This window comes from Rosa chinensis, chromosome 1 (genome assembly GCF_002994745.2).
Source record: "Rosa chinensis cultivar Old Blush chromosome 1, RchiOBHm-V2, whole genome shotgun sequence".
Taxonomy (NCBI): Eukaryota; Viridiplantae; Streptophyta; class Magnoliopsida; order Rosales; family Rosaceae; genus Rosa; species Rosa chinensis.
In genome coordinates this window covers 58,622,609-58,632,272 of record NC_037088.1, presented here as the reverse complement: position 1 = coordinate 58,632,272, position 9,664 = coordinate 58,622,609, and the positions used below count along the sequence as shown (strand labels likewise).

At 37.3% G+C, this 9,664-nt stretch overlaps 2 protein-coding genes across 4 annotated transcripts; one reads left to right on the top strand and one right to left on the bottom strand.

Annotated features, from left to right (window-relative positions):
• Positions 1 to 1,194: 1,194 nt before the first annotated feature.
• LOC112182840 (delta-1-pyrroline-5-carboxylate synthase) lies at positions 1,195 to 7,500 on the top strand. 3 transcript variants are annotated; one of them, XM_024321390.2, is made up of 20 exons: positions 1,198 to 1,534; positions 1,738 to 1,809; positions 1,935 to 2,038; positions 2,142 to 2,244; positions 2,407 to 2,568; positions 2,810 to 3,087; positions 3,422 to 3,572; positions 3,729 to 3,893; positions 4,020 to 4,097; positions 4,312 to 4,401; positions 4,700 to 4,786; positions 4,899 to 4,985; positions 5,063 to 5,159; positions 5,238 to 5,392; positions 5,536 to 5,611; positions 6,217 to 6,367; positions 6,485 to 6,553; positions 6,737 to 6,803; positions 6,880 to 6,950; positions 7,216 to 7,500. In XM_024321390.2, the coding sequence occupies exons 1-20, from the start codon at positions 1,475 to 1,477 to the stop codon at positions 7,295 to 7,297; spliced, it is 2,205 nt and encodes a 734-aa protein (XP_024177158.1). In that variant the 5' UTR covers positions 1,198 to 1,474; the 3' UTR covers positions 7,298 to 7,500. The 3 variants fall into 3 exon arrangements, 2 of the variants coding, with proteins under 2 accessions (XP_024177158.1, XP_024177160.1); XM_024321392.2 differs by having other exon boundaries at positions 1,200 to 1,534; positions 5,289 to 5,392; XR_002929575.2 differs by lacking the exons at positions 6,217 to 6,367; positions 7,216 to 7,500 and having other exon boundaries at positions 1,195 to 1,534.
• Positions 7,501 to 7,728: 228 nt separating this feature from the next.
• Positions 7,729 to 9,252, bottom strand: LOC112182841 (uncharacterized protein At2g39795, mitochondrial). Its single transcript, XM_024321393.2, has 3 exons — positions 8,915 to 9,252; positions 8,252 to 8,595; positions 7,729 to 8,159 (listed from the first exon to the last, which is right to left on the bottom strand). The coding sequence occupies exons 1-3, from the start codon at positions 9,164 to 9,166 to the stop codon at positions 8,000 to 8,002; spliced, it is 756 nt and encodes a 251-aa protein (XP_024177161.1). The 5' UTR covers positions 9,167 to 9,252; the 3' UTR covers positions 7,729 to 7,999.
• Positions 9,253 to 9,664: the final 412 nt, after the last annotated feature.

Here is a 9,664-nt window from a genome sequence, read left to right as displayed (position 1 = left end):
GAGTGAAAGGATGACTCCTCTGAAACAAGAAACTTTACACTAAAGATTATAACTTGACACCATTATTGACTGATAGCTTGTTGTGGTATGATGACTTTGAAATGGATGCTTGATTTTTGTTTTCTCGTGTGATTAATTTAGCTTCCTTTACGATTGATTTCAGTTGTGTTGTTAGTAATTGATCTCTTCCTTGCCATCATAGGCGTTTATTTCCACATCGTATACTTTGTATTCACCTTAACACTGAATCCAAAGAAGACAAAGACTCGCCCCACAACATCTAGTATCAGTCTTGGTAGGATCTTACTAAAGTCTCTATTGGCACAAGGCAAGGTAGAAGAACTAGTGAACTACACTTGGAGTTTAGCTCTCTCTAAGCTAGTGAAGGATCATTTGAAGAAGAAGTCAAGGAATGGATCAACATCAATAAACCCACACCACTAGTGCTAAAACGCGCGTAATCAACAAAGTGAGACGATTTGCACTCTAGCTTCTTCACAACTAAAGAGAGTAGTCGTCTTCTCTGGGTTTTCACCACTACTCAGCTATCATCAACAAAATTTATCTTTATTGCTAATTAACAATAATAAAAAGTAGTATTTGATGAACATAATATGCTCTTTTGAAACATAAACAATACACACACAAAAAAGACATATAACATATATGTTTATTATTGATTTTATTATTCAAAACAATTGTGTAAAAGATATATTATATTTTTCTCTAATTATAGTACGAGTCTTATTAGCTTATAAATTGTATCACTCATAATTTTTTTAAATTCTTTTAAAATTCAAAATTTCTATTATTCGTCTCCTAAAATGTATGGTGTTTTACGTAACAATGAATAAATAAAAAGTTTTTCTTTTAAAAAAGAGCATATTCAGGAATAGTACTCCTTTCTAAAAAAAAAGAGCATATTCACGAATAATACTCATGATTTATCACTAACCAAGAACTTGTCTCATACTTAATTAGCAAATGCCTAATTAGTCTAGTCTGTACATGATTAAGCTATGCCCTTTCAAGGGGTTTGCTGTCTGACAATCTGACCAAAACCCACATGACACGGATCTTTAGCATCTTTAACTCTTGAGTAACTTGGTCACTTCCTCTTGTCTTGTTCTCCACTTAACGAGGAAAGGCGCCACCCGCCGCCTATTTAACTACATTGTACACTCACATCCACGCCACTAGTTTAATCCCTCACTCTCCACCCAATCACCACCCACCACCTCATCTCTCCCTCTCCGATTTCCCCATAATGCCCTCCACGCCGGCGTCCCATTGGTCCGTGACCGCAGCAGCCTGACTATTTGAACCCTCCGGGGCCGCAGTTTTAGCACAAACAACGGCCGCATTCCGCTTCCTTCCGAAAAACCCTATCAAAGAAAGAAAGAAAAGGAGCAGACGCACCGCCGAGTCGACTCGTTCATTTCGGGGGACCGAGTTTTGACTCGCCAACGCAGCTATGGGTGACGTGGATAGTTCTCGGGATTTCCTCAGGGACGTCAAGCGCATCGTTCTTAAGGTGGTCAGCATTCCTTCACTTTGTCATTTCTTGATATAAAGTTTCGATCTTTTTGTTAGTTTGAGCTCACATTTTAGTAAAGTTGAAATCTTTGACCTTTTTCTGGGTACAACTGAGGATAATGTTTCCGTTTTCAGAGGAAGAAACAATGAAGTTTTGTCATTTTTAGAGTTTTTTTTGGCTTTGTTCTTTGATTTGTGAAGGTTGGAACTGCTGTTGTGACCAGAAACGATGGAAGAATTGCGCTTGGGAGATTAGGCGCGCTTTGTGAGCAGGTATGACAGTTTTGTGTAGAATTATGTATGTAAAAGCTGTAGGCTTGTGTTACTGGTTTTTGTTGATTATTGATGTAATTGAGAATATTGGGTCTCAAAATGTTGAATCTTGGATTGCAATGCAGCTCAAGGAGTTGAACACTCAAGGATATGAGGTTATATTGGTGTCGTCAGGAGCTGTTGGCCTCGGCCGCCAAAGGCTCAGATACAGGAAATTAATTAACAGCAGGTATAGATGTAGACAAGTTGTGAAATTTGGAAGTATTTTCCGAAGATGCTTTTATGTCGAAAAATTTTGATTTTATGTATTGATAGTTGTTGGATTGTTGCAGTTTTGCTGATCTCCAAAAACCACAAGCTGAAATCGATGGGAAGGCATGTGCAGCTGTTGGACAGAACTGTCTGATGGCTCTCTACGATACGTTGTTTAGTCAGGTAATTGGCGCAATCTTCTGTTATCTCTGTTTTGAAGATGTATCACAGCTGTGAGTTGGACTTGATGTTTGAGAATTAAGTTCTTATGAGTAAAATATTGTGCTCCATTCTTTCCTGTTAATGTCCTGTTTATTTCTTTAACTCATCTGTTCTTCCTTGCAGTTGGATGTGTCATCAGCGCAGCTCCTTGTAACAGATAGTGATTTTAGGGATAAAGATTTTAGGAGGCAACTTAATGATACGGTGAAATCATTGTTATCTTTGAAGGTTGTTCCCATATTTAATGAAAATGATGCAGTCAGTACGAGGAGAGCTCCATATGAGGTACATACTCTTCTATGGATCCTGGTTTAGTTTATTAATAGTGGGAACAATTCTTTTCATTATCTATTTATTAGTAGCTCTGGCTATTCATAATTCAATCATAAAAAAATAAATTATGAGACTACTTTGGAACAGAATATGCTTTCTTACGCTTTCTCATACCCATGTTCCTTTTTAAACACCAAGGAATGCAATATGTTCAGTACAGTCTGCTCATTCCACAGTTTGACCACTTTTGCAGGATTCTTCTGGAATATTTTGGGATAATGATAGTTTAGCAGCTCTTCTGGCTTTGGAGCTAAAGGCTGATCTTCTTGTTCTTTTGAGTGATGTTGAGGGCCTGTATAGTGGGCCTCCAAGTGACCCACGTTCCAAGCTTATCCACACCTACATAAAGGAGAAGCATCAGACTGAAATTACTTTTGGTGACAAATCTAGAGTGGGAAGAGGGGGTATGACTGCTAAAGTAAAAGCTGCCGTTAATGCTGCTTATGCTGGCATCCCCGTTATTATCACCAGGTGTGATTTAATACTGGTTGTGTCATTTACATAAACTGGACTAGGATGTATAATTTTATGTTTGGAAGCTTTCAAGCTAGTTTTGAAAGAGAAGGAAAGAAAAAGAAAACATAATAAATTGTATGCCAAAGATGGTATTAGTTTTCTGGTCAGTATTGATTGAGGGGTAAGAAAGATATGGATATCCCATAAACATTAGTGTCCCAGATAGCTCCAAATTGATAAATTAAATCAAATTGCACTCCTAATTTTGATACTCATTGCAGCTTGCAACAATCCAATATGCTTTTCCCATCTGTGTGCTGATATTTTTTTTTTTTGTTCCATTTTAAAGTGGATTTGCTCCCGAATGCCTCACTAAAGTCCTTCAAGGTCAACGTATTGGTACCCTTTTCCATCAAGATGCACATTTATGGTGTTCATTCAAAGAGGTTGATGCAAGAGGGATGGCAATTGCAGCAAGGGAAAGTTCCAGACGTCTACAGGTAGCTTTGATTGCTTCATCTACAAAATTGAATATGTTTGTTGATTCATAAAGTGTTTCTTCTGCAGTTACAAGCACTCTTTGCCACCATAATTTATTAGCAAATAAATCGGCTAAGTTCAGCAGCATAACTAACTTGTTAATACTTTCTGTACAGGCCATGACTTCAGAGCAAAGGAAAAAAATTCTTCTGGATATAGCCGATGCCATTGAAGCAAATGCTAATAAGATCATTGTTGAAAATGAAGCTGATGTTTCTGCTGCACAACAAGCGGGATATGAAAAATCCTTGATATCTCGCCTGGCTCTAAAGTCTGGCAAGGTAAAGCAAACCAACTTCGCCAAGTTACTTCGCACCAAAATATGTTTCTGTTTGATGCTGCGTATAATGTTCTTGCTCGACCATACTCCTACTTATGTTCGTGAATCTGCTTTTTATACTTGACAGATTACAAGTCTTGCAAATTCTGTTCGCGTGCTTGCAAACATGGAAGATCCAATTGGTCATGTTTTGAAAAAGACTGAGGTAAGGAGGGGTATAAGGATCATCAATTACAGCTTATGGTAATCTGACAGAACAACTAACACACAGATAATGGTGGTCATTGACATGTGGAATCTGTGTTAAATAGCCTGTAATCTGGTTGTAACCAATTATGTTTTGCCAACTAGAGCACCATAACTTGGTATTCTTCTGTTAATGAATTGCTAATGATTCTGTTGACTACTCTTATTTCCAGCTTGCAGATGGTCTTGTCTTAGAGAAAACATCAAGTCCATTGGGTGTTCTCCTGATTGTATTTGAATCCCGTCCTGATGCACTAGTACAGGTAAGTAACAATTTCTGAATATCAAACTGCATGTTGTTAGTTCAAATATTGATGACTGAGATGCAAAAATGGCTGAAATCCGTCTCAGTACATGGAATCTAAGGACTGGGAAGTAACATCTAATTCAAGTCTTTACTTTGGACAGTAGAAGATAATTTATGCTGTTATTTACATGGAAAATTGTAAAGAAGCTAATATCATGTGTTTCTAATGTATTGTATGTTTTTCCAAACAGTTGCATTTGCTAATCTTTCTAAATATAGTTTTGTTTTTCTTTTCTTCGGCATGATTTGAATAGATAGCTTCATTAGCCATCCGAAGCGGGAATGGGCTTCTCTTGAAAGGGGGAAAGGAGGCTAGGAGATCAAATGCAATTTTACATAAGGTCTGTTTTATTTCAAATCTTTTTACAGAATATACAGAGAAATTGATATTTCCAATTTATTTTTCATAACCAGTGAAATCATTAGTTGTATTTTTCATGAAAAAAAATATAGGTTATCACAGAAGCCATCCCAGAGAGTGTTGGTGGGAAGCTAATTGGACTTGTAACTTCAAGAGAGGAGATTCCAGATCTGCTTAAGGTCAGTAGAAGTTTGATTGACAGCTGAATCCTATGTTAACTTTGAGATGATAGTCTAAATTCAGTCATATTTTTCAGCTTGACGATGTGATTGATCTTGTGATCCCAAGAGGCAGCAATAAACTGGTTTCTCAAATCAAGAATTCGACCAAGATTCCAGTTTTGGGGCATGCTGGTTAGTTAAATTTTTTCTTCAGTTTATATATAATCTGCACTATGTGCTCCACTTTTCCTATAGTACTTGATTTTTCAGAGGATGAAGATATTCATTTTAGTGAACCAACCCGTATTGTTTGGTACGTAGATGGAATATGCCATCTCTATGTTGACAAGTCTGCAAATATGAATATGGCAAAGCGAATTGTTTTGGATGCAAAACTAGATTATCCAGCAGCCTGTAATGCAATGGTAATTTATACGTAGTTTTCAATCCCTGGATTATAATTTCAGATAGCATCTTAAAATCTTCCAGTGTAAGTTTTAAACTTGCATCTATGATTTTGTGGTTATCACGCGGAACAGTTCTTTATTGCTTTCTCTGCTATTCTCAGGAAACACTTCTTGTACATAAGGATTTAGTGCATACAATTCTCTTCAATGATCTCATTGTTGACCTTCGCTCTGAAGGTACGCTTTTCTAGTGATTAACTTTAATTGCTGTAAAATATAAACTATCAGATGTTTTGCTACCACCCTCACCTATGTATCCCCATCTCCCAATTTGTGGAGTTGAGTAATCATCTCTATACTTATGTGGTATTTCAAATTTAGTTTTTTCTAAACATTTGGAACTTTTTACCTTTCTTTAGATGCTCAAGAGATTGCATCGGCAAAAAATTATTATTATTATTATTACTTTTTATTTTTTTTCACCCTTTTTGCATTTGTTTGGAACGAATATAGTTCTTGAATCTTGATAATACTTGATACTGCTCATAAGCCCCTTCAATATTATTTCCACTTTAATATTCCAACACCGGTTGAGTTAATTCCTATTTAATGAAAGTACTGGAGGGTGTTGAGAATGAGAATGTCTTAAGATTTCCAGTTACAGCCTGAGTCATGCAATAAAGAAATATTGTGGTCTTCTCTTCCTCTCTTTTTCCTGCTTTTCCCTTTCCATTTTTAAAACTTGGGAGCAATTTAAGAAGTTAAGAAATTCTTAGTCGTTTGGTGGAATGTGCCACTAGAAGCCTAGAAGGATCTAAGCGATCAAATTAAACCATATGCAGGGGTTACATTATATGGTGGACCAAGGGCAAGCGCGTTGCTCAATATTCCAGAAGTTCATTCGTTTCATCTAGAATACAGTTCATTGGCTTGCACTATTGAGTTAGTAGATGATGTACGTGCAGCCATTGATCATATTCATGAACATGGAAGGCACGTTGGAGTTTCTTTTACATGAGATTCATTTCAACACTTAATCTCCCTCTCTCTCTGTACTAATGTGATGTATGTAAAGTCATTTAATTTTTCTTTTGTTCCTCCATTTTGCAGTGCACATACTGATTGCATCATTGCAGAAGACCAAGAAGTTGTGGATCTGTTTTTAGGTCAAGTTGACAGGTAAGAATGCTCTGCATATCTGTCGAAGTGGCTGCTCTCAGAAATATACCAAGCTTTTATCTAACAGTTAACACCCGTTTCTCCCATTGCCCCAAAATGTAGTTCCTAATACTTCAGTATTCATAGTTCAGTTATTGTAAGATAGCTAGTCAAAGTAATAATGATTGTTATAAACATTTGCAGTGCTGCTGTTTTTCACAACGCAAGCACAAGGTTTTGTGACGGTGCTCGATTTGGACTTGGTGCAGAGGTATAATATCACTTCAGCAATAATTTTTGAAATTCGTGCTATATATTTTATCTAATTCTCTTCTACCACTCATCAGGTTGGGATAAGCACAAGTCGCATTCATGCTCGGGGTCCTGTAGGAGTAGAAGGATTATTAACAACGAGATGGTATGAAACCTGAATCTATCTCTACTTAAAATTGATGATTCTATGACTTAGAGCACATCACATGAGTACCTTTAATAAGAAACTTCTTTCCAATAGAAAGGTTTAGGGAAAATAAAAGTGGTAATTATTGCAAGGGACTGAAACTGATGATAAGACTTTTAGTAATGTGACAGAGACTCTTGTAATTCAAATTGTACAGTGGGGGAATGGTTCTATTTCCATTTGACATTCATATGGTAACAGTTTACTTCCTGATAATGTGCAGGATTCTGAGAGGAAGTGGACAAGTAGTGAATGGTGATAAGGGGATCACTTACACCCACAAGGACCTCCCAATTGAGCCCTAAACTATCCAAAAATGACAGCATCCTATTTCCAGCTGGTTATTTCGAGAGTGATAGAGAGAGAGAATAAGAGAGAATAAGTAGTGCGCAGGCTATTAGCCTGTTGTTCTTATGTCATCTGTATGATTAATAGTGTATCCGACTCACATTAGTTAGCGTATTGATAGCTCATTTCAATGAAATCATTTCTTACTATTATCTCCTCATCTTAATGATCTTATTGATAAATACTATTCATCCAGCCTTGCCTAACCAAAATGCTAGTGATAAACAAAACTAGAGAAAACAATTATAAAGCATTTGACTGAAACTACATGTTTCGGCATGTCCAGACTTAAGATTGTTAGAATGTTTGGTAATAATGTGATGAGAAAAATCACAAGCTTGATAAACACCGCCACATAGAAATTGATTGCCTGATAAAAACACATAGATTGCTCAAATGATCATTGTCATATTAAAATCATATAACAGTGTCAACATGCATAATGTCAATGAACTACATAATTGTGTCAACATAAAACCACATAGTTTCAATGAACTACATAATTGTGTCAACATAAAACCACATCCTTGAGTTTCAATGAACTACATAATTGTCTTCTTCCAAAATTACAAGATTTGATGCTAAATGCCATAGAAGTTCCACGGACTCAAATATAACTTCGGATCTCTTCTGGGCAAAAATGATATCCTAGGAGGCACTTAATCTTGAACGAACTGCTTAAGTTTCTTCAACCAGTTCTTATATTCCCTGCTGTCTTTATTGATCATGTACTCATGCAAGAAATTGGTTGTGCTGGGCTTGATTCCCCTAATCTCCAAGTACTTGTGGAAGGACTTCTGGAGATTCTCATCCAAATCACTGCAAGCAAACATTCATGTAGTTTAGCGAATATTATATAAAACTAAAAAATTGATTCAATGCTACACATCTAACAGCTATAAAAGGCTTACTGGAAGTCAGGCCCCTCGTAGGCGATTTGATCCTCAGAAATATCAGGATTCTTAACAATCAAGCTTTCAATTGCAATCTCATCAGGGAAAGCATTGCAGCTAAACTCTAGAATAGGGGCGCCACTACCCTTGGAGACGCTCACGACCAATGGGATGCTCGATTGATTGGCGTGTTCGTTACCATCATCATCCACATCATCATCCTCACCTTCGCCAGTAACTAGATCAGGCATGTGAACTTCCACTTGAATCTCTTCATCTTGATAAGTTCTCCTCAGTTTCACAGTCTGAAATCCAGGCTCATCTTCTATCTTAAAAGGGAAACCACTCGGAACCTCTTCAATCTACAACACAAGCACCCCAACAGTGATCATTACCACCCCATTCTATCTCATTCAAAATCAAATCCTTATATGCATAAACAAAAACAGGCTCTCTCCCATTGTCGAATTTTCTCTCAACTCCCATCATATACAATCAAAGTAGCCAAATCAAACACAGATTAATTCTTATAATACCAGCTAAATAATCCAAAAACTAATTAACATAACCAGAATCACAAACCATAAAATCTGAACAAACCCAAATGAATTCTAACCAATACTGACAATCCCCAAGCATCAAAATCTAAACTTTAAACAGACCCCCAAAACAAAATCTCACCTCCTGATCATCGGTCTCCTCGGCGCACTGAATCTCGGCGTCGATGACTCGGAGAAGGCTGTCGTCGGCCTTGGAATAGTAGCGAGGGTTTGGAACCAGAGGGCTCAGAGAGGAGGGCTTCCGGCCGGCGAAGCTGGAGTGGTTTATGGCGGTGACGACGGCGGCGTGGTAGTTTCGTTGGCCGCGGACGAGCCGGGTGGCTAGTGGGGCCAGAGATGAGGCCGATCTGCGAAGGATCGAAGTGAAAGCCATTTGCTTTGAGAGGAGAAAGAGTGAGGGTTTAGGGTTTTGGGGATGAAGGGTTTTAGGGTTGAAGGTGCTTAAAGACTGTGGCTTTATACTCGGGAGGAGACAGGTTTCGGTACGGTTTGGTCTACTGTAGTGAGCTTTTGGGAGTATTGGTATGTGTACACATCAGCTTCAGTGGGCTAACGAATAATGAGAGTTTCTAACTTTCTAGAACTCATAATATTGTTTTGTTTTTCCACAGATTTTGACGGATTGAACGTGTCATTCTATGAATGAAAACAATCAAGTCGGTCAGATTAGCGCATACGGCAAAATCAGTCTGAGCTTTAAGAAATTATTGGATGAAATTTTTTTTTTGTATGTATAAATTTTAACATTAGAAAAACAATTGTTGTCAAAAAAAAATTAGAAAAATAATTGACACAAATATAAAAAATTTGAAAAATTCGAGTAAGGTATTTTAAAATACTTCTGTTTAGAGAAACAGCTCATTCTTTTGAG